The 23,005-nt window shown below is 43.7% G+C and overlaps 1 protein-coding gene across 4 annotated transcripts; it reads right to left on the bottom strand.

Moving 5' to 3' along the window:
- Positions 1 to 266: 266 nt before the first annotated feature.
- Positions 267 to 22,957, bottom strand: RNF8 (ring finger protein 8). Of its 4 annotated transcripts, none has more exons than XM_066618629.1 (8): positions 22,800 to 22,957; positions 20,103 to 20,231; positions 10,065 to 10,805; positions 9,764 to 9,826; positions 6,170 to 6,259; positions 5,743 to 5,850; positions 3,441 to 3,645; positions 267 to 693 (listed from the first exon to the last, which is right to left on the bottom strand). In XM_066618629.1, exons 1-8 carry the CDS (start codon positions 22,947 to 22,949, stop codon positions 488 to 490), a joined length of 1,692 nt encoding a protein of 563 aa, XP_066474726.1. In that variant the 5' UTR covers positions 22,950 to 22,957; the 3' UTR covers positions 267 to 487. The 4 variants fall into 4 exon arrangements, with proteins under 4 accessions (XP_066474726.1, XP_066474728.1, XP_066474730.1 ...); XM_066618630.1 differs by having other exon boundaries at positions 569 to 693; positions 3,434 to 3,645; XM_066618631.1 differs by lacking the exons at positions 20,103 to 20,231; positions 22,800 to 22,957 and adding an exon at positions 20,035 to 20,097.
- Positions 22,958 to 23,005: the final 48 nt, after the last annotated feature.

Raw genomic sequence — 23,005 nt, 5'->3', positions numbered from 1 at the left:
TGGCTATACTGACAGAAGTACATAAGGAAGAAAAGCAACTTTAATCCTTGCCTGGATCCAAAGAGTCAACCAGTTATAAAATAAAAGCTACCACTGAATCTGGCTCTGCTAGTGTGCTTAAGAAATCCCTGGATGTCAGAAACATTCAGATAGTTATTTAGCTTAAAAACTGGTATTGTTCAGCCTTTGAGAGGGAAGTGGTGTCTTCAAGCATTATCGTTTTCAACTCTCACTGCAAAAACAAACAGAAACTGAGTCATTGTGGCTAAAGTATGAAATATGGATTTTGAGTCGCACTGCTTTGGCTCATATGCTCCAGATGAGGATATCATAAATCCATTTAAGAAAAAAAAAAAAAACAGGACCCTGCTAAGCCCTTTTAATCTACAATTTAAATTCCAGTCTCTTCATTGTTCCAAATGTTCAATCTTTTCTCACAGAAAGTACCCGAAGTAGGTTCTGAAAAGCTGCAAAATGGCAGAGCAGATCATTCAGATAAATGGTGGCTATCAGAGTCTCCCTCATAGTCATCACTTTCAATGCTGCTTATTGACATGATGGAGTGCATAGAAACAAGGCTACTGGTCTCGCTGTCTATTGATGAGCTAAGACTAGTGCTCTCGCTGTCTGAGGAAGATGAAAGATTACTGCTTTCACTGTCCGACTCCGGGCTCTCCAGAACAACCTGCTTCCCTGCAATGAAAAACACACAAATAGAGCAATTAGCTGACAGGCAATACAAATACTTTATTTAGGCCAGTGAGTCCCCATTATTAAAAATTTCAATATTTTATTTTTAATATATTAGACTTGATGCTACCATGGTATGTGACTGCATTTGAGGAAATGTTACAGACCTGTACTTCTAACAAGCTACTATGTATATTCTTTTAACAATGATAGTAAATGGGACTTACTCCTGGGCAAGTGTGGGCAGGATTGCTAAAAATTTTCCTGCTTGATGATGTCACTTCCGGTGGGTCCTGACAGATTCTCATTCTAAAAGTGGGTCCCAATGCTAAATGTGTGAGAACCACTGATTTAGGCTAATAAAACATAGCAGACTCTTTAATCCACAATTTTAAGTCATTCATCCTCAATCAATCCCGTGACATAGGGCTATTGTTCTGCTCTACAGGATTAACCCTTGCTAACTGGGTAAGAGGCACTTTTTCAAGTGGGTGCTCCTTTTTTTAGCAGGGGGAGAGTAACTGGCCCACCTTACCCCAGCACTGTCTGTCCTAGTGGCTGTCTGCTGGTATTCATTTGCATCTTTTTAGATTGTGAGCCCTTTTGGACAGGGAGCCATTTAGTTATTTGATTTTTCTCTGTAAACCACTTTGGGAACTTTTAGTTGAAAAGCAGTATATAAATACTGTTATTATTATTATTATTATTATTATTATTATTATTATTATTATTATTATTATTATTATTATTATTATTATTATTAATAATAATAATAATAATAATAATAATAATAATAATAATAATAATAATGGACCAAAGATGATTGACAAGGACTTGTGCAATAGCATCTGGTGCGCATGTATACAACAAATGAGCAGAAGATTGCAGCACTGGTCCAACATAGTCTAGCCAGTGACCCATATATACATTACAAAAATTCTTAGATTTTGTAATGTCTCCACTTACTATTGTGTAGTGATTCTGGTGTTTTGATTCAGAACTGGAAGATACAGGTTCAAATTCCCACATCGTCATGAAGTGACTGTGTGCCAGTCACTATCTCAGCCTCACCCACCTCACAGAACTGTTGTGAGGACAAAAGGAGAGAAGGAACCATGTACACCACCCTGAGCTCCTTGAGGGAAGGGAGGTATAGAAATGTGAAAAATACATTTGGGATTCAAAGAGTGCCTTGATGGAACTAAAATACTGTACTTATTTTTAAGATTTTTTAAAATAAACTTTGAATGAATTAGAATTTGTTTTGGAAATAAGAAAATTGCAACATAAGTCAAATGCTACTGCCTCCAGGATGTATTGCTTTGTTTTCCCACAACCAAATTGCGTATAATATTTTAAACTGGAATGCTTACACAACTGACACTTTACTTTCTAAACTTGCAAAGTTTAAGTACCCAAACAAAAAAAGGCTAAATGCAAATGTGGCACTAGCCGCTGTAAAGGTATATACAACTTTAAATGGCTAAGTTTTTCTGCAATAAATACAGAAGCTGGGCCCCAATTCTTAGCGTTTTAAAAGGCAAGAATGCATTATGTCTATACCCCTGATTCTTACTGTCAGAGAAGAAATTATCTCAGTACAGAGGAACTCTCTTGTCACCAAAAGATTTCCCTACCAAGTCCTGCATATTTACATCTAAGGTAAAGGGGTTTCTTTTCTAGAAGCACTGCAAAAGTGAAGGAATAGTATTTAACATTTTCATCAGTTCCACAATGATTAATCTCTGAGTGACTCTCAGTTGCCCATATGTACATCCTGTACAGTGAACCATGGTGAAAGAAGCACTCCCCTATCTTCAAAGGATGTGGGACAAATGTACCAGGCTACACTCAAGTGATGAGCCAACAACTTGGATTCCACTGGTAACACAGTGACTACATAACATACCTCCCACCCAGACCTAGGGTGTCCTATTTGATCTATGCTCTACCCCAGTGGTTCTCAAGCTTCCCAGGAGCTTTACTCCCAGGGTAAGTCTCTGCGAGGGAGGGGGCTAGGGCAGCAATACAATTCCCAGGATCACGTCGCTAAAGGGGTGGAAGGGAGGTGCTTTTACCTACTGATGTGTGCAAGACATTGCAGATGAAGCAGGGAACCCTGTGTAGCCATCCACAGGACTCCCCAAGTCTTAGAACGTTTGCAATGAAGAACTTCTTTGCACTCACATTTTCCCAACGTTCTAAGACTCAGGGAGTCCTGTAGATGGCTACACAGGGCTCCCTGCTCCTCCTGCAACGTCCTGCACACATCAGTAGGTAAAAGGTAAAATGTCTAAACCTCCCTTCCACCCCCATTAGCAATATGATCCTGGGGATCGTGTCACTGCCCTTGCCCCCTCCCCCACCCCTTAAAGGGACCAGGGGAGCTTTACACAAGCTGGTGTGTTGCAACCCACCAGTTTGAGAACCACTGCTCTACCCAGTTGAAGGTTTAGATTTTAAATCAGTCCACAAGACTGTGGCTCACTTTTTCTGAACTATAGCAAAAAAAGATTATGCCAAAATGTATCGTTCCAATACAACCACCCACCTTTTCCCAAGACGGCCTAGCCTTGAAAAGCTGACCCCAAGAGCAATTTCTGGAAGTGCACTGGAAATGCTTAAAAACCTCTCATCATGAACAGGCATAATCAAGTTTCAGTTCACTTTGCTATTCATACATTTCCACTTCATTATTACAGCCAGAAAGAAAGACATAAAAGTCTAAGAAAACAGGACCCACCTCTCACCTTTTCGTTCTTGGATGAGGGTCAGGCGACGATGCTTTGTCTCAACATCCAGATTTTCCACCATCCTATCTATACAGTTGTCCAGAACCAGTGACCGTGTTTTGGACGATATTTTCCCTCTACAGATTGGACACTCCAACTTGCGCTTTGTCCATTCATTGATGCAATAGGAGCAGAAGCTATGTGCACAGTTTAGAGTGACAGCCTGTAAAAGCAAGTCTGAAGGGTAATATCGCTCTCTCATTCACAACAGGAAAAGGTGAGATGGTATATTCATGTACTGGTGCGAGAACAGTTACAGTAAAGTCTCAAATTAATGGTTTATATGCTTTTTGGAAAATTTACTTCAGTGCAATATGACGAAAGAACAAAATGAACCCTAAGCTCTATTCTGAAGGCGGTTTCTCTCTCCCTATCCTTTTAAAGGAAGAAAAAGACTTGTGTTCTGTCTCTGAAGGGTGCGGCAGACTGGTTGGACTCATGTGCTCTCTCTTTCTCCACTTCTCGGGTAAGGTGGGAAAAGAGGGAAGAATGCTTAAATCAACCAAAAAACCAAGATTTGAACTATCACAGTTCCTTTTCCTTCACTAAAGGGGGAACACCACAGAAAAGGGGTGTGAGGGGCTAGTTGATTTTCTTTTCCCTTGCTCCTCTTGGGAAGGATGGGCAGTCTTCTGCAAATTAGTGGTCTGGCCTACATTCCATCTGCAAATTTTTCTTTGCTTTGGCAAACACTGCCCAGAACAAGACAGCAGGATTCAGGAGGCAAGTTTTGGTTTTAATTAGGCTCATTGTGGCTTGGGAGAAAAAGATTGAGAAAGGGATTAAGAGAAATATAGAAACTAGACAGATTGCTAGGAACAGAGAAGGAAAAGAGAATCAGAAGATTACTGAGAAAGGAAAGAGGGGAATGGGAGAGAAGAGAAAGGCTGGGCAGGCAAGTTGTGAAAGCAAGAATTGAGCTCGAGCTCCTGCAGAGCCTTAATTCAAACTGATGCTATTCCTCACATTCCTCTTCTAAATAGCTGGGCAAAACATTTTCACAAGATATGCAATTATACAACTCTAACACGCGCACCCCTTAACTGCACAGGTGCAAGCTGACCAGCTCTCTTCCCAAGAGATGCAATTGTTTCTCCCAAGATCTAGAGCAGGCCTGACTTTACCATGGCATTGTGGCCCTTCCCCCAAAAAGGTCCAGCGGACCTATCCATCACTGCAGAATGGCAGGCAACCTCCTTTATCAAGTCCCCTTTTTCTTTTACAGTAGCTCTGTTTTATTTATTAAATATTATTTTTCAACATTTTTTATATTGCACTTTCTCCAAGGAGCTTAGGGTGGTACACATGGTTCCTTCTCTTTTGTCCTCACAACAACCCTGTGAAGTAGGCAAGGCTGAGAAAGAGTGACTGGTCCAAGGTCACCCAACAAGCTTCAGGACCAAGCGGTGATTTGAACCTGGATATTCCAACTCCCAAACCATACCAGCATCCTGGCTCTGTGCAGCAATTCCCAGACAGCAACTCCAAGGTGTCATGTTTAAATGTTTCAGACTAAAATTCTAAGTACATTTGTCATTCATACTACTGTGCTAAAACAGAAACATTTCAATTCAATCTAAGGGAATATGTTATGTAGATGGTTATAGATAGGAACCCACATTCTATAGCTATAGAAAGTCATAATTCATGAACAAAATGGGGTTGAATGAATTTATTTATTTAGCATATGGCATATAATACATGGACTTATGTAACAATTTAGATCAAATATCAATGTCCAGTTCGTCCAGCCATTCAAGGACAGAGTTACCTTCATTGAAAAAGTCAGACCATGGGCCAGTATACGCCCTCAGTTTGCAGCCAGACACAATATTGTATATGGTTTGGCGGGAAAACCTGCAATCACATTGTGGGGTAGATACTAGCCCCATTTAAACACTGAGTCCTGGCAAACACCATGTAGGGTATGGACCCTGTTCAAAGTTTTCCAGTGCTGGTGAGCTAAGTCGAAAACTGGCACCTTAAGTATAGGATTGTCTATATATCTACCTGTTTCTGGATGTTCGACTGCCCATTTAAATTTCCATTGAGCGTTGATGTTGAAATTATTGTGCAGATGTTGTGCGAGTGCCAGAGAAGGCTTCCTGGATTTAAGCCTTCTTCCTGGATTTAAGCCTTAATTAAACAAATTTAAAATTTGTTCACTGCACAGAAAAGGGGGGCACCAAAATACACATAAAGCTATAGTAATGCTTCTTGGATATTTTCCTTTCCAAACCAAACCATTTTGGATATTTACCTCAATAAAGTATTCAGAGCAGATTGTACACTGCAGCTCATTCTCCAGTACATCATTCATCTGGTTCAAAGCCTCATCCTTTTGTGCTCTTGCCTTCTCCTTTTCCTCCTATAAAAACACAAGGCCAACAAGTGTCAAGGAATGAGAAAGTTGTGGATTAGGGAAACATTGTCTAAGAAGTGGAAAATGGGATTTTACTAAGTAGCAGCAAACAATGAGAAAATGCCCCTGAAGTTCAGTCCAGAATTGACCTCGCCCTCCAGCCCAGATCAGAGGTCAAAAAACAAGATGGCTTGCCTCTGAAGAGCAAGCAAAAGACTTCCCCATGATGCTAAACAGCAGCATCTTGAAGAGAGCAGGTAGCCTTCTAACAGGGTCTGAACCACCAATATCCTCCACTATGATGAATCTTACTTCTGTTCAATACCTTGGTCTCTTTCAATTCCCTATCCTTGGCTTTAATTATTTCTTCAAAATCCTTCTTGCTTCGGCTCAGTTCTTCCATCAAAACACGATGCTGAGAAATCAGAAGTGAAACAGAAATTCTCATCAACAAGCCAATTACTGTAGTCAAACCACATGTTATTTTACACTTCCCAATTTGTCAACTCCCCAAATCAGGGGTGTCAAACTTGTTTCATACAAAGGACTGAAGTTAGCATTCATGGTGCCTGCTGAGGGCCAGAAGTGACATTATTAAGAAGAGGATTGCCAGAATAAGCACTTTGGTCTCACACAGAAACTCATTAGCTGCAAATGACAGAAGAGAAATGTGCAAATCTTATTCATATTTTGAAGATATGAGAAAGCCTAAGTATCAAGCTGGGAGAGCCCAATGATAATGGGCGGTGTGCGGATAAATTGCTTTCAGGCCGCATTCAGCACACAAAACTTATGTTTGACACCCCTACTCTAAATAAATGGAAACTATTGACTTTTTCTAAGTGCATGATGTCTTTATGGACTCAGATGCTTCAAATCAGAAAAATGTATCTGCAAACCATGGCTCTTGGATCAATATGAGGGGTCTTGAGAGATACTTGCCACCAACTTATATTCTGAGCAAAGCAAGGAGGCTGCCCTCTGAGTTATCCTTGCCTTTATTCAAAAACTATTATAAAAGATACTACCATAGCTGAAGGCAACTAAGAGCCCAAACCTATGCATGTCTACTCAGAAGTAAGTCACATCAGAGTCAATGGGGCTTACTCCCAGATAAGTGTGGATACGATTGCAGCCTAAGAGCACTGCAGAATCTGACTGATCAAGGCTGAGCATGTGTTCACCTCCTTGGTGCACCCCTAATGGTTTATAAGGGGTGACCCAAAGATTCCCCAAAATCAAGGTTGAACATCACTGTTTTATGGAATAATGTCATAGTCCAGCAATTCATTCTTTAGTATCATCTGTATGTTTATTCAGCCACCTTTTGGCTTGGGTCTGTTTATGGTCTGCTGCTTCAGACTGACATAGTAACTATAATACTATTGATACTAGTGATTCTATGGAATCATAGAATTATTCCATTATTCCAATTCCATTTTTCTATGGAATCAACTGTTGGTTCATCTAGCTCAGCCAACCCCAACTGTGCTGGTTTCTCATGGGGTCTTCTCAGCCCTTCCACCTAAGATTATTTTAACTGGAGATGCCAGGGATTCAACCCTAGACTTTCTGAATATCAAACTCATGTTCTATAACTGAGCCAAAAGCAAGCCTTTAGACAAGTCTCAACAGATGCAGGCAATGCCTGGTGAAATCTCAGCAGGAGCTGGGGTAATTTAGCGGCTAAGAGACTGAGTTACAAATCCAGAATCCTCAATCTCACCTCTTCCATGAACTCACTGGGTGGCTTTAGTAAAGCCACTCACTCTCAGCCCCCCCCATTTGCTATATGAGGATAATAAAACCTTATAGAGATGTTGTAAGAATTACAACAAAACACTACATGTGAAGTTCCTTAAACACTTGAAAGCAATAAAAATGTAAAGAACTATCATGATTATTTCCCGAAGTTACAGGGTAGGAAAGTAGTTCTTTGATCCTCCCCATGACTAGCAGAAAGAATATTTACTTAATCGTCATAGTTTGGACAGCTTGCACAATTTTTCTGCATCCTGACAACACAAGATTCTTGGTTATACTCAAATAACCAGGAACAGAGAAATGTTCACAGAAGAGGACTTTCCCACCTCAGCTCCCTGTGCCCCCCAAGAAAAGCTACTCATGAGGATCAGGGGACATTTTGGAACAGGATAGTCCATACTACAGAGCAAGGCAGTAGAGGCATCTTCCATTAATGGAGCTCCATTCACAGAAGGATGCCATAGCAATGAAACCAGTTTACATAATTAAACTGTCAAATATAATTTATAATAATTGCCAAAGTAAGGGCCAGCTCAGACAACTTTCTTGCCCATATGTTGCTTCTGCCATCCCCAAGAATGTACTTGCGGGGCTCTCCAGCCCCCGGTCTAGAATGGAAAGGAATTCCTGGTTTCTTGTATTCACAGTACCTACTTACTGGGCCTCCAGGTCATCCCTCTCTATCTGCCTGGGAAGGATCCTGCTGCCTAGCATGCAGAGCCTTCCCTGTTGCCTCAGATTGGCTTCAAAAAGGGAGGGGGTTATACCACATCCTCTTCTCCACAGGACAGGCCTTAGACAGCCCTTCTGCTGTCTGCTGCTACTGCCTCATCACTGCCACAGACTCAGCCCTTTATACCCAGCCCCACCTCCTTTCCAACCCAGAATCTGGCACAAGCAGTTGAAGGACATAACTATGGCCTGCCAACTGGCTGAAGTGTTTCTGTACAGTTAGTGACTGATTTGGTAGCGGTGAGCTAGTAAATTGTTTAGATGACCCAGGCATGGGGCTCAATCGCTGCACATGGAGGGCAGCAGACACTCCCAGGAGCTTTGTGGGCATACGGACAGTTTTGCAAAGCTACTCCCACATGTACCCACATGCATTAAGCACATTTGCACATCCCTGATATTAACCAAGAGCAGTTCTCATGATTGGTGGTACCTAGAAAAAGTTCCCACCTTGGTCATGGAAGTTGTTGCTATGCTTATAACAGCTGCATTGTCATAGTAGATAATTCATGTAACTGCAAAATGTAATTAAGTGGCCCTATAGTGCACACGTGTATAGTGGATTAAGCTGCTTCTCTGCACTCAGAGCACAGCACTGCAGACTACACTATTTCTGATTACCCTGAGCACACCACCTATTTGGGAAAAATATGTTTTGCACTAATTCTTCTTAGGGCCAATCCAGAGCCCAGCGCACTAGCTTACCACTGGCGCACTGTTGCAAACATGCCATAAGGACAGCTGGGCAGCAGAGAGGTGAATGGAGGCATGGGGGGAAGCAGGGGGATGTGTGGCTGGAGGAGGGAGCGGGACTAGTGGAGCTCAGTTTCACTGGATCCTGAGCCCTATATTGGGCCTCAAGGCCCGATACAGGACATCTTGATTCTGCGGCGGCTCAAGAGCCACCACAGAATCAAGTAGCCCAAATGCGGGACTACTTCCCTTACCCAGGAGAACGCTGCCCAGCGCGCGTGCTGTATGCCGCAGTAGCCATTTTGGTGCTGAAGCAACCTTACGTGCCAGGTAGCTCAAGATTGGGTTGCCCATTACTTTTCCTGCGGAAAAGCAAAAGGGCCAATGATGTGCTGAGACAAAAGAGAATGTGCAGCAGTGAAAGGGAACAGCAGTAAGCTACAAAATTATGAGAATAAGTCACCTTGGCAACTTGAACAAGACCTCATGACAGTTTGCAGATGTCTATCTTTTTCTTGATTTCCTACATCAATGCTCCTGTCTTTGTTAATTACCCTACAGCCAGAGCCTGGCCAGCCACACCCCATCAGAGAAAACAAGACAGCTATAATCTGCCTCACTACAAGATGTAGATACATTATTGAATTTCCTGCAATTTATCAGTGAGGAACAGCATCAGTGTGTCCTTGAATCATAACACTGCCAGCAGCTTAACACTGTACTATGTTACCTGCATCAGGACCTGTGCCAGTTGTTCCTTCAGTTTCATTCCTCCTTGGTCCTCTTTTGCTCCCTGAACAAATAAAAGGATGTCAGTCAAGTATAGCAATAAGAACAAAACTTACAAGCAGCCTCTGAAGGCTTCCCAGATGCTTCTAAAAGGTACTGCCAGTTTTCCAATGTGGGCCCCACTGAGAATTTCATTATCCATGGAATTTGGTATTGGGGTAGGGTAAGGACCCACAATACTATTGAACCAGTGCAGTTTTAGATTAGCAGTATGTTTTGTTTTTTTTAATGGTTGCACCTACCTCCAGCTTTTCAGAGAAAGTCTTCTCCAGCTGCTCTACCCTCTGCTTCTGGTGTTCCTGCTCAGTGCATAACTGGTTTTGTAGGTCTTGTAACTCCTGTTCCAAAACCTGGATTTCTTTTGGAGCACACTTCTTGTTCTTTTGTCTCACATTTAAGACTGCTGTCTGCTTCTCCTGCATCTTAGCTTTTAGCCTTGTCATATCTGCCAGAGTTTTCATTATCTGTTCCAAACCATTCCAGGACTGTGCCAAGTTGGGGGCTTTTTGGTCCTTAGAGGGAAGACAGAACTCATGCTCAGGCTGCCCAACACTACAGTGATTTTTCTTCTTTTCCTTCTTGCTTGGTTGTGGAGAAAGTAGCACTACGTCCATGTTTTCCGTTGGCTGCTTGCACAGTTCTGCCCTCCCTCCCTCTGATTTCCCCAAAGAGTCACTATCACAAGACATTCTGTCTCTTTTAGATCTGAAATTGGAAGGCCCTTCTGCTCCAGATGCATCCAGTTCCTCCACATTAATTTTACGTTTAACTCTCAAATCCTTTGTTTGCTCAGTCAGCTGGTCATTTTTCAGTGCTAAAAATGGACTAACTTTCTTCCATTCTTCCTTTATTAATGTATATTCATACTCTGCTGTTTCTTTGTGTTTTAAAGGCACTCCTAATTGGATACAGTCACCTTCTTCCAAGGGATAGGCCTTTGATGGATCAATGCGTCTACAGTTCAGCCAGACACCATTTAGACTCTAGGAAAGAAGGGAACAAACTGAATTTTTTGTTTTAAACATAAAAGAAAGCTGCAGAAGTCATTTATGTGTTCGGTAAAATATAATGTACTTTCAGATAAAAAGAAGTAGTAAAAGCAACAAGCTCCTTAGATAATGTCAAACTAAAAGTGCAGTGATCCACTTGACTCATCAAATCAACACTTCCATGACAACTGATATGAGCAGGTTTAATATGCCTGATATGAACATAATTTGTTCATTCCCTACTTTAAAATGAGAATAAATCTCAATAGGAAATATTTAAGCAAGAGATTTAACAATAGAGCTAAAAATATGACTGCTTAAGAATATGACTAGGAAGGCTTTCCACACACACCCCCCAAGAACTTTAAGTAAATACAGAAGAGGTAAACACAGCACTACAATCTGACAAAAATATAGACAGCACTCCTGCTACCAGGCTCACTGAATCCACTGGATGTCCGTGGTACTGAACACATGCAACTGGGCTCAAAACTGCAGGCAAACATAGAAAAATTGACATTTTGCTAAATGCCACAAAACAATGATTTTAACGCAAAAGGTATTCCTCTGATATCAGACATTACAGACGCTCCCGATGGAAAGAGAACTAGAGCAAACCATTAGATATCATTAACACAAGCATTTGCAACACTTCATCTCAAGGCAGTAGTTTATTTACTGCAATCGTGGGCTACAATAAAATGGAAAAGAAAAAATAAGAAGGTAAAACTGGTCAGCTGTTAAACTGCCTGAAAATGCATACAAAGCAACTCAAAAAGAAGTATACAATAATCAATTTCAGCTCAAGCAACATTCAGTGGCAAGCTTTCCAACTACAGCCCATAAATGAAAGTCAACACGTCAAAGTAGCTATAGTAGCCTAACAGCCTCCTGATTTGCCACTCACCTAGGTTCAATGTCAGCATAGTAAGCTACATAATAACATGATGAAAATTCCTTTTCAACATTCTTCTCTCCCCTCTTCCTGTATCCTCAGTTGCCTGAGACAGCATTAAAACAGGAAGCTACTATCTCAACCAGCCACAAGACTTAGACCATAAGCCATCCATGGCTCACTTCAAACATGTTAACAGCCCGATATATGCCAAAAGCCTCTTCCACATGAGAGGGATTTCATGCATCTAGCATAACATCTGGAAATTCTGAACTACACAATTCAACTTGTCTCGTGGATATATACCCTCTTCAATGGAGGAACCTCAATGGAAGTTTCCCACACAACAGCACCAAACAATACAGTTTACCATTTATAAATGTCTGACCACATGGATGTGGCTTTGGCAGCTATTAACAACACTAGTATCACAAAGACTCTTATGACTTATTTGGTAACCACTACAATATTAAAGTTTAAACACCCAATTGATTTGTTTTTTCCTACTAAAACTTGTGGAGGCAAATTTGAGAGCTCAGTGCTTGAAAAACTCTGTTACATGATTGTTGGTCAAAGACATAAATCAGCTTAGTAAACATAGCCCAAGCACTTTCCACTATATGTGGATTCAGCGCAACCTTACCAACTTGGAATGTACAAATACTTGTTGGAGCAGGAAGTGGTTGCTGGTTGTTTCTGGAGCCTTGTAAAACTACCACCTCTCCACAATTCACTTCTGCAGCTGATTGGCTAACTGTCAGAGTGCTTTCATTATGGACTGTACCATGAGCCAATAGACAGCCACCAATAGTGGGAGGTGTCTGAAGTTGTCCAATTACTGGCAAAATTCTGTCTTCCTAAAAAGTGTCTTTTGTACAATTCACAAACATATATCAAGCATTTCAAACTAAGAGTTCTAAAAATGCAGAGATATAGTGCTACTGGTTAAAGGCCGCAAGGAAAAACCCTTTACAGTAGTCACTTTACTCAGAAGTTCTAGAACAATAAAAAAAGAAATTCTTAATTCACGTACTCCTTTTACCTTTGTCACCGTGATTAACAAATAGGTTTTTAAAAACACTGCTCATTTGTAATAAATATATCTCAATAAATTAAATGCAAATATCTCCTAGAACAGCAATTTTCAACCTTTTTAATCTCATGGCACACTGACAAGGCACTAAAATTGGCAAGGCACACTTTCAATTTTTTTTTAAATAATTGACAAGGCACACCATGCTGATGGTGGGGGGCTCATATCCCCAACAGCCCTACCAATAAATGACCGTCCTCCAAATTCCTGCAGCACACCTGTAGACCATTCACGCAAACCAATGAGCAACGGCACATTGGTTGAAAAATCACTGTCCTAGAGGAAAGAAACTTGATTTTTAGGATAATAAGTCCACAGCTACAGGACATACTTTAGTCACAAATGGTTGACATGTTTTGCATAAAATCTACATGAGCACGGCAAATAATTTAGGGAATATATCACCATTCTGTGAAACACACTTGTTTCAGTAGTGGGTTTAGAATATCCATTCAGAGAAATATTTAGAAATGAAGATCAACTGAGACCTTAATTTAAATCTACTATGATTCAGCAAACAGGCATTTAAAAAATATATACTGTATTTACTGTATTGAGGAAGAAGCTGCTTAAGGAACTAATTCGTATGTTGGGAAATCCAGATTGTTCCTTCTCATTAGCTTCGCTAACCAACCTCACAGTACACAAAAATGAATCAACATTTCTATTAATAAAAATATTTGTTTATGTGAAAACTCAAAATGGCTTCCTGTACAGCAATACAAAATAGCTTCTAAAATTTAGAATCTAAATCAATATATGAAAGTCAGTGTGTCAATAGGCTTGGAACCAGGGACAGCTAGGTTTAAATCCCTGCTCAGTTACAAAGCTTACTAGGTGCCATTAACCAATGCTATATTTTAAGATGTGCAGATGAAATGGGATAACTCTCATAAACTACTGGAAGGAAAGGCAAGATACAATTATCAATTCAGTAACTAAGAACTTATATCATTTCCATAACTGATAATTCAGAGTGCTTTATCAAAGAAAATAACCCCATATTCTAGAGGCAATTTTCACATCCAGACACAAAGGTGACTGAAGTTGACTTAGGCTGCAATCCTATATGCACTTTCCTGGGGATAAGCCCTGCTGAACTCAGTGAGACTTACTTTTGAGTGAACAGTGTAATCTTACACGTTTATTTATCATAGCCAGCACTTAGTTTGTATTTACAGTATACGCTCAGTTCTCTTTATACGGGAATTTACAATCCGCAAATTCACTTGTCTGCGAGGGGCAGAATTGCCACCTACTCTCATGATCTGCAAATACTGCGCCAGCACACTTCGGGCAGGAGGGCAGCTCGGTACAGCTATGAGCAGGCAGGCAGGGCTGAGAGAGTTTGCAGGAGGAGAAGTGACAGTTGCTTCCTTGCAAGCAGAAAGCAGTGCCAGCACCATGAAGGGGGAAGGGAGAGAAAGAGATGCCTATACAGTATATGGCCTATGGGGAAGGAGTTGCAGTAATTGCATATAGCCAATTATACTCCTCGGATTTTTGAAAGTTGTCTGGATTGGGTCAATTTTCCACATCAAGTGGGCATTGGTATTGCACATGGAGAACCGATGGACACATTTGTGTCCACTTCCAGACTTGCTTCACCATGTTGGACATCATTCTCCATTAACTGAACAGAGAAATCACTGTCAGCACAGCCTTCAATGCTAAGGGATAGCCAGCATGAAGGAGGAACATAAGAACATAAGAACAGCCCCACTGGATCAGGCCATAGGCCCATCTAGTCCAGCTTCCTGTATCTCACAGCGGCCCACCAAATGCCCCAGGGAGCACACCAGATAACAAGAGAACTCATCCTGGTGCTCTCCCCTACATCTGGCATTCTGACTTAACCCATTCCTAAAATCAGGAGGTTGCGCATACACATCATGGCTTGTACCCCATAATGGATTTTTCCCCCAGAAACTCGTCCAATCCCCTTTTAAAGGCGTCTAGGCTAGACGCCAGCACCACATCCTGCGGCAAGGAGTTCCACAGACCGACCACACGCTGAGTAAAGAAATATTTTCTTTTGTCTGTCCTAACCCGCCCAACACTCAATTTTAGTGGATGTCCCCTGGTTCTGGTATTATGTGAGAGTGTAAAGAGCATCTCCCTATCCACTCTGTCCATCCCCTGCATAATTTTGTATGTCTCAATCATGTCCCCCCTCAAGCGTCTCTTCTCTAGGCTGAAGAGGCCCAAACGCCGTAGCCTTTCCTCATAAGGAAGGTGCCCCAGCCCCGTAATCATCTTAGTCGCTCTCTTTTGCACCTTTTCCATTTCCACTATGTCTTTTTTGAGATGCGGCGACCAGAACTGTACACAATACTCCAGGTGTGGCCTTACCATAGATTTGTACAACGGCATTATAATACTAACCGTTTTGTTCTCAATACCCTTCCTAATGATCCCAAGCATAGAATTGGCCTTCTTCACTGCCGCCGCACATTGGGTCGACACTTTCATCGACCTGTCCACCACCACCCCAAGATCTCTCTCCTGATCTGTCACAGACAGCTCAGAACCCATCAGCCTATATCTAAAGTTTTGATTTTTTGCCCCAATGTGCATGACTTTACACTTACTGACATTGAAGCGCATCTGCCATTTTGCTGCCCATTCTGCCAGTCTGGAGAGATCCTTCTGGAGCTCCTCACAATCACTTCCGGTCTTTACCACTCGGAAAAGTTTGGTGTCGTCTGCAAACTTAGCCACTTCACTGCTCAACCCTGTCTCCAGGTCATTTATGAAGAGGTTGAAAAGCACCGGTCCTTGGGGCACACCGCTTTTCACCTCTCTCCATTGTGAAAATTGCCCATTGACACCCACTCTCTGCTTCCTGGCCTCCAACCAGTTCTCAATCCACGAGAGGACCTGTCCTCTAATTCCCTGACTGTGGAGTTTTTTCAGTAGCCTTTGGTGAGGGACCGTGTCAAACGCCTTCTGAAAGTCCAGATATATAATGTCCACGGGTTCTCCCGCATCCACATGCCTGTTGACCTTTTCAAAGAATTCCATAAGGTTTGTGAGGCAAGACTTACCCTTACAGAAGCCATGCTGACTCTCCCTCAGCAAGGCCTGTTCGTCTATGTGTTTTGAGATCCTATCTTTGATGAGGCATTCCACCATCTTACCCGGTATAGATGTTAGGCTGACCGGCCTATAGTTTCCCGGGTCCCCCCTCTTTCCCTTTTTAAAAATAGGCGTGACATTTGCTATCCTCCAATCTTCTGGCACCGTGGCCGTTTTGAGGGACAAGTTGCATACCTTAGTCAAGAGATCTGCAACTTCATTCTTCAATTCCTTAATAACCCTTGGGTGTATGCCATCAGGGCCCGGTGACTTATTGATCTTTAATTTATCAATGAGGTCTGAAACATCTTCTCTTTTAACCTCTATCTGACTTAACTCCTCGGTCAGGAGGGGCCGTTCGGGCAGCGGTATCTGCCCGAGGTCTTCTGCCGTGAAGACAGATGCAAAGAACTCATTTAATTTCTCTGCCATCTCTAAGTCTCCTTTTATCTCCCCTTTTCCTCCCTCACCATCCAGAGGGCCAACCGCTTCTCTGGCGGGTTTCCTGCTTCTAACATATTTGAAGAAGCTTTTATTATTCCCCTTAATGTTGCTGGCCATGCGTTCCTCATAGTCTCGCTTGGCCTCCCCTATCACCTTCTTACATTTCTTTTGCCACAGTTTATGTTCCTTTTTATTCTCTTCATTAGGGCAAGACTTCCATTTACGGAAGGAAGCTTCCTTGCCCTTCACAGCCTCTCTAACTTGGCTGGTTAGCCATGCGGGCACTCTCCTGGATTTAGTGGAACCCTTCTTTCTTTGCGGTATACACCTCTGCTGGGCCTCTATTACTGTTGTTTTAAGCAGCCTCCATGCACTCTGGAGAGACTGGACTCTTTTTACCCTCCCTTTCAACCTCCTTCTAACCAGCCTCCTCATTTGAGGGAAGTCCGCCCGTCGGAAGTCAAGGGTTTTTGTTAGAGATTTGCCTGGTATTCTTCCCCCAACGTGCACGTCAAAACGGATCGCAGCATGATCACTGTTCCCCAATGGCTCAGTAACGTTTACATCTCTAACCAGGTCCTGCGTACCGCACAAAATTAAATCCAGAGTCACCTGTCCTCTGGTGGGCTCCGTGACTAGCTGATCTAAGCCACAGTCATTTAGCACGTCAAGAAATCCGGTTTCCTTATCGTGACCAGAACACAAATTGACCCAGTCAATATGAGGATAATTGAAGTCCCCCATGATTACAACCCTGTCCTTCCTTGTCACCTCCCTGATCTGTTTCCTCATTTCAAGGTCCCCATCAGATTTCTGGTCTGGAGGACGATAGCACACCCCCAGTATTACATCGCTGCTCAAGCCTGGTAATTTAACCCACAGAGATTCTACGGTGGAGTCGGACCCACCTTCAATCTCTACTTTGCTGGATTCTATCCCTTCCTTAACATAAAGGGCCACCCCACCTCCAACACGCCCCTGCCTGTCCCTCCTGTAGAGTTTATAGCCCGGGAGTGCGGTATCCCACTGATTCTCCGCATTCCACCAGGTTTCCGTTATGCCCACTATGTCAATATTTTCCCTTGTCACCAGACATTCCAGTTCTCCCACCTTTGCTCGTAGACTTCGTGCATTCGCATAAAAGCATTTATACACGGAATGCCCCAGGATGGGCTGCTTATTCGCTCCTTTGTCCCCGCATCCTCTCATTGTGCCAAACCGTCTATCACATCCCATCTCCCTACCTTTCCCAATTTCTTCTCCTACCCTGCCTTTGTCTTGTTGTTCTCTAACCTCCCCATCCTCATCCCATAGGGATGAGGAGTCCCGAACCGGATGCCCCTCGGCTCCTGTCGGCCTTCCCCCAGGGATCAGTTTAAAAGCTGCTCTGCCACCTTTTTAATGTTATGCGCCAGCAGTCTGGTTCCATTCTGGTTCAAATGGAGCCCGTCCCTCTTGTACAGGCCCCGCTTGTCCCAAAACGTTCCCCAGTGCCTAACGAATCTAAACCCCTCCTCCCTACACCACCGTCTCATCCACGCATTGAGACCCCTGATCTCCGCCTGCCTAGCTGGCCCTGCGTGTGGAACAGGTAGCACTTCAGAGAACGCTACCTTTGAGGTCCTGGCTTTCAGCTTCCTGCCTAAAAGCCTAAATTTGGCCTCCAGGACCTCCCAGCTACACTTGCCCACGTCGTTGGTGCCGACATGCACCACAGCCGCTACCTCTCCCCCAGCACTGTCTACTAGCCTGTCTAGACGAGAAGTGATGTCCGCAACCTTCGCACCAGGCAGGCAAGTCACCATGCGGTCCTCACATCCGTTGCAAACCCCCCTCTCTATGTTTCTAATAATCGAATCCCCCACTACAAGAAGCCCCGGACCCCCCTCCCGCCGAGGAGTATCCCGAGTGCGCTCGGATACGGGCCCATCCCCTGGAGAAGGGATCCCCCCAAGGGAATGTTTCCCTCCTCTCCAGGATGACGTCCTCCAGTCCCGAGACTTCCCACCCGGGCAGCCGAGGAGCTGCACGCCTGAGGTTGGGACGAAGCCTGATCGTCCCCAGAAGTCTCCCCACGGTCCTCCTCTGGCTGCCTGCGCTTCTCCAGGTCGGCCACCAAGGCTTCAAGGGAGCGGACGCGTTACCTGAGACCCTGGAGCTCCTTGCACCGAGGACACACCCATGACTTATGCCCCAGAGGCATATAATCATACATGTGGCACTCGATGCAGAACACTGGATAGCCCCCACTCTGCTGCTGGCTGTCTGACTGCATAGCTTTTGTTGTTGTTGTTGTTGTTTTATTTAGGGGTCCTTTTAAAAACCGTACACTGGATAGCAGCCCTTTTCTCTAGGGAAGAGGAAGGGCAGTGTCTGGGGCCCTGGCCTCCTCGCCCTGCTGCTGAACTCGCCCAGATGCTAAACTCTTGTGCCTTACCTGGCACTTGGTTCCCAGAGGCCACACGCGTCTGCAGAGAGCCTCACGCGATGGCCTGCCTAGCTTTATACTCCTGGCTGGCTCCTCCCCCCTCCTTCCTTCCTGATTGAAAGGGGGCTGGCCTTCCCAGGTGAGTTTACAAAAGCTCAGGAAGGCAAATGGCTGCTGATGGGCGTGACCTACTCTGCAGGCTCCTGAATGGACTGCTTGGATTAGCCTAATGGGGCTCTTAATGGGTTGGGAATTGGCCCTTCCTAGATCCTTTCCCTCCTAGTTCTGTTCTCTTAGGCTGGACTGTTTTTGTAACCTCAAGCTAGTTTTTATTTGGGTTTGTTTAATTATTTATTGCTCTCTAGATCCTGTGTCCCAATTTACTGACCTGTTTAGGTTATGTTCTAACTTAGATTAGGTTTAACCTGGGTTAAGTATAGGTTTAATTTAAACAAGTAGAAAACCTGCTTTTCACTTTATCCTCCTCCCTTCCTTCGATTAAGTGCTACCTTAGGTGCAGCTAACTTTCAATTTTGATTTAAATGCCTGCCCCTTGGGCACTTACTCACGAGTAGGACGCTGCTCTTACTCACGTGTAGGACTCTGCTCCTGCTCAGAGTAGCCCTATGTACCTCCCTTAGGTGCTAACTTTCAATTTTGATTTAAGGTTGCTTTAAAGGTAAGGTTAAGGTTAGAAGACAGGGAGTTAGAAAGACAAGGAAGTATCAGATGATGGGGATGCTGATGAACCCTAGCTATCAATCAACCCCACAGATTTCAAGTTAAGATTCGGGTTTGTAAAATCCATAGAGTATGATGAAAAGGGTGCCCTGGAACCTAATCCGATTTTCACAGGCTCAGTGATACAACAACCACTAGATTTTCCAGGAACCTTGTTATTTGCTAGGGTTAGAACTAACTGTACACAAACTGTGTACACAACTAGAGTATTTTCTATAGTTACAGAATATAGACCCATAGGGGTTATGTTCCAGGAAACCCCATGGATAAGAAAACCCATGGATAATGAAATCTGCAGGTTTGGGGGGCCCTGTAATCCTCCGGGGGCGATGGAAGTTGTGATCCCATTGCCTCTGGAGGATTTTCTAAGGGATGGAGAGACCCGTGCATGGCCTCAAACACCCACCAGAGGCAATGTAAATACAGCTCCCATTACCCCCGAACGATTACAGGGCCTCCAAAATTCAGATAATGAAATTTGTGGGTCCTGAATCCACGGATACAACAGGTTCACTGTATTTCTATGCTCTTCAGATTTCCATACCATATTTTCAAAATGGATTCCACTTTTAATATCTGAGAATTCTGCTGAGTTCCAGTATCCTTCTGTACCTTATTGTCCGTCACAGTCCATTGTCCATCAGCATTCTGTTTGAAAACACAGTGGTTTCGAGAGATCATCAATGGACAAGCTTTTGATATCAGTTGGTAGGTAACACCTGCTCCTCGACCTATAGTAACCTAAAAAATAAAAATAACAATTGTTAAAAACCTTCCTTTGTTTGAAATGTTAAATAAGAATTTAAAAAAACAATTACTGTTATAAACTATCAGCAAATTATCTGTTTTGTGTTTAAATGTTGTTGAAAACCTTTCGGTTGTATGACTAATGTTAGTCCTTTTAAAAAATCCATTCTGTTTTGTATGTATTCTGTTTGCAAAAGTAAAAAAGTTAACAATACTGTACAAAGATACAGTACACGTGTCCACCCATCCATGGGGGTTCCATTCGCCCTCTCCGTGGGTACAGAAACCACAGATACAGAGAAACCCTGTATAAACACAGTCCCCATGGTCATTACCTTCACTTTCCTTTAGCAGCACCTGAAGCACAGGAGTTTCTTGCTTAACAAAGCAACATTCTTGCTTCACTGAAGAAAATGACATGCAGGCAGCCAGCCTGCATGCTACAGGGAGCAGACTAACACAACAGTTCCTATTAATGTTCAGTTAAACTCCCTCTAGCATGCAGGCTAGTTGCCTGCATGTCACATTCTTCAGTGAAGGAAGAATGTTGCAAAAATCTAACGTATCTTATGACCTTTACTACGTTTTTAATAAATTAGAGACTGCAGCTCTTAGGTAACAATGACTGGTAGGTTATTTTTCAGGTTCTGACCTTAGGTAAAATCAGACAAGCTATAGTCAACCCCCCCCCCAAGTTTAACCCTCCCCCAACTTATCCAAGGGTCACAGAAAATCCAAGATTTGGGGCTCAAAACCTGCCCTTGACTTATCTGTGAGATCGATTTATGTTCAGGTGTCTGCAGTAGGATGGAAATACATTAAACTGTAAGTATATTAGAGCATGTAGGCTCAAAGTTCTCAGTAAGACTTTAAAGTAAAGGTTCTCCAAATGGTGTCTTTCATTACTAAATCCAACGAACATCAAGGCAGAACTGAAGCAATTGATCTGATGACATTCATCGATGAATAACTGTTTCTTGTGCAAAGTCTGCCTCCAATGACTATAGCAGAACCAACTATATCCTATGGCTAAATATCCTATAGACTGGGGTGTCAAACTCATTTCATACAGAGGGCTGAAGTTAGCATTCATAGTTCCTGCTGAGGGCCAGAAGTGACGTCATAAAGCATCTGGTCCATGGGCCTTATGTTACAGCCTTATGCTACAGACTAATCCCACAGGTGTGTATTACCTGCAGTAGCACACAAAGCGGCTCTTAGCATTGTGGCCAAAGCAGAATCTGATCTTTGTCAAAGAACCAACCCTAAGAAGTCATCTTCCTCAAACAAACTCATTACTATACTAGCTAAAACCAGTACAGAGTTGTATTGCCCCAAATCTGCAGTGGACTGTTTCTTTCAGGGGGTTCTGATGTATACATCCAATGATGACATATTCATCCAATTTACATCTAAATACATCTAAACTAAGAATTAGTCACTTCTATAAGCACTTCTAATGGTGCTTCAAGCCACTGCTCTTGACTTGGGAAGAAAATATAGAGTGGAAATGCCAACCATATCTAGGGTGACCAGTTACAAAGGGGAACAGAGTGCCTGTACCTTTAACCATTGTATGGAAGAGGGAATTTGGGCAGGTGCAGCTTTTTAAACCCTCCCATGTTGAGCTGCACCTGTTCAAATTCCCTCTTCTATATAATGGTTACAGGTATAGGCACTCTGTCCCCCTTTGTATCTGGTTACCCTATGCTGCTACTCTGAAAAGTTTCATACACTCTCATTCCACGCAGGCTGGAGCTCTGGTGAACCTCCAGAGAGCTCCGGGGCTCGCAAACCTACAGTTGCGACCGCTGAGCTGTGTCAAGACAACTGTGGTGCAAAAGGTAGGGCGAGAATCATCTCCCCTCTGCCCCAAGGTGCCCAGATACAAAGGGGTGGCAGAGTGCCTCTAACCCTAACCACTGTGCAGAAGAGGGCACTTGGGCAGATGCACGCATGGGTTTAAAACTGTGGTTCTCAAACTTGGAGCACTGGAACCCACTTTTTAGAATGAGAATCTGTCAGGACCCACTGGAAGTGATGCCAAGACTGAAAGTGACATCATCAAGCAGGAAACTTTTTCAGAATCCTACCCACACTTACCCAGGAGTAAGCCCCGTTGACTATCATTGTTAAAAGCAGTAGCCTGTTCAAAGTACAGGTCTGTCACAATTCCCCAAATGCAGTCACAGACCGGGTAGCATCATGTCTAACATGTTGAAAATAGAATACTGACATGAATGGGGACTCACAACCCACCTAGTGGGTCCCGACCCACAGCGTGAGAAACACTGGTTAAAGCCTGCACCTGCCCAAATGCCCGCTGCTGTAGGGGGTTAGAGGCACAGGCACTCTAGGCCTGGAGTAGAGGGAGGGCAGGCACTCCCCCCCTCAAACTGGTCAGCCTGCTCTGCCCCACACTGGACCACTCGGTGCCAAAGGGCTAAGTCGCCCCAGCTGACCTGCCTGCAGTACTCGGAGGAACGGCCAGGGGGCAGGCGCGCGGGCGGGCCTCCCCCCCATGCCCAGGTGCTACAACCGAGCCTTCCTCGCCCCCCTCACCTCGCCCCCGTCCTCCAACCGCAGCCATTCCCCGCTCAGCCCCACTCGCTTGAGGCACCAGGTCTGGCCCGGCCCCCCCGAGGGGCACGAGAGCCGGTCCTCATCGTCGGCAGCGCCGCCGCCACCGGCGCCGCCAAAACACTCCGCCATCTTCCGCGGCCCCCGCCAGCTCCAGGCAGCACCAATCAATCGCCCGATATGGCCTG

Source organism: Tiliqua scincoides, chromosome 1 (assembly GCF_035046505.1).
Source record: "Tiliqua scincoides isolate rTilSci1 chromosome 1, rTilSci1.hap2, whole genome shotgun sequence".
In the NCBI taxonomy this organism is placed as follows: domain Eukaryota; kingdom Metazoa; phylum Chordata; class Lepidosauria; order Squamata; family Scincidae; genus Tiliqua; species Tiliqua scincoides.
This window is presented reverse-complemented; position numbering and strand designations above follow the sequence as displayed.

Coding starts and splice junctions, on each gene's coding strand:
- RNF8 (XM_066618629.1), bottom strand. CDS start 22,949: ATGGCGGAGTGTTTTGGCGGCGCCGGTGGCGGCGGCGCTGCCGACGAT. Junction 3,646..5,742: donor GCTCTGAATACTTTATTGAG/GTAAATATCCAA, acceptor TTGCTTTTACAG/GCTGTCACTCTAAACTGTGC. Junction 694..3,440: donor CCTCATCCAAGAACGAAAAG/GTGAGAGGTGGG, acceptor TTTTCATTGCAG/GGAAGCAGGTTGTTCTGGAG.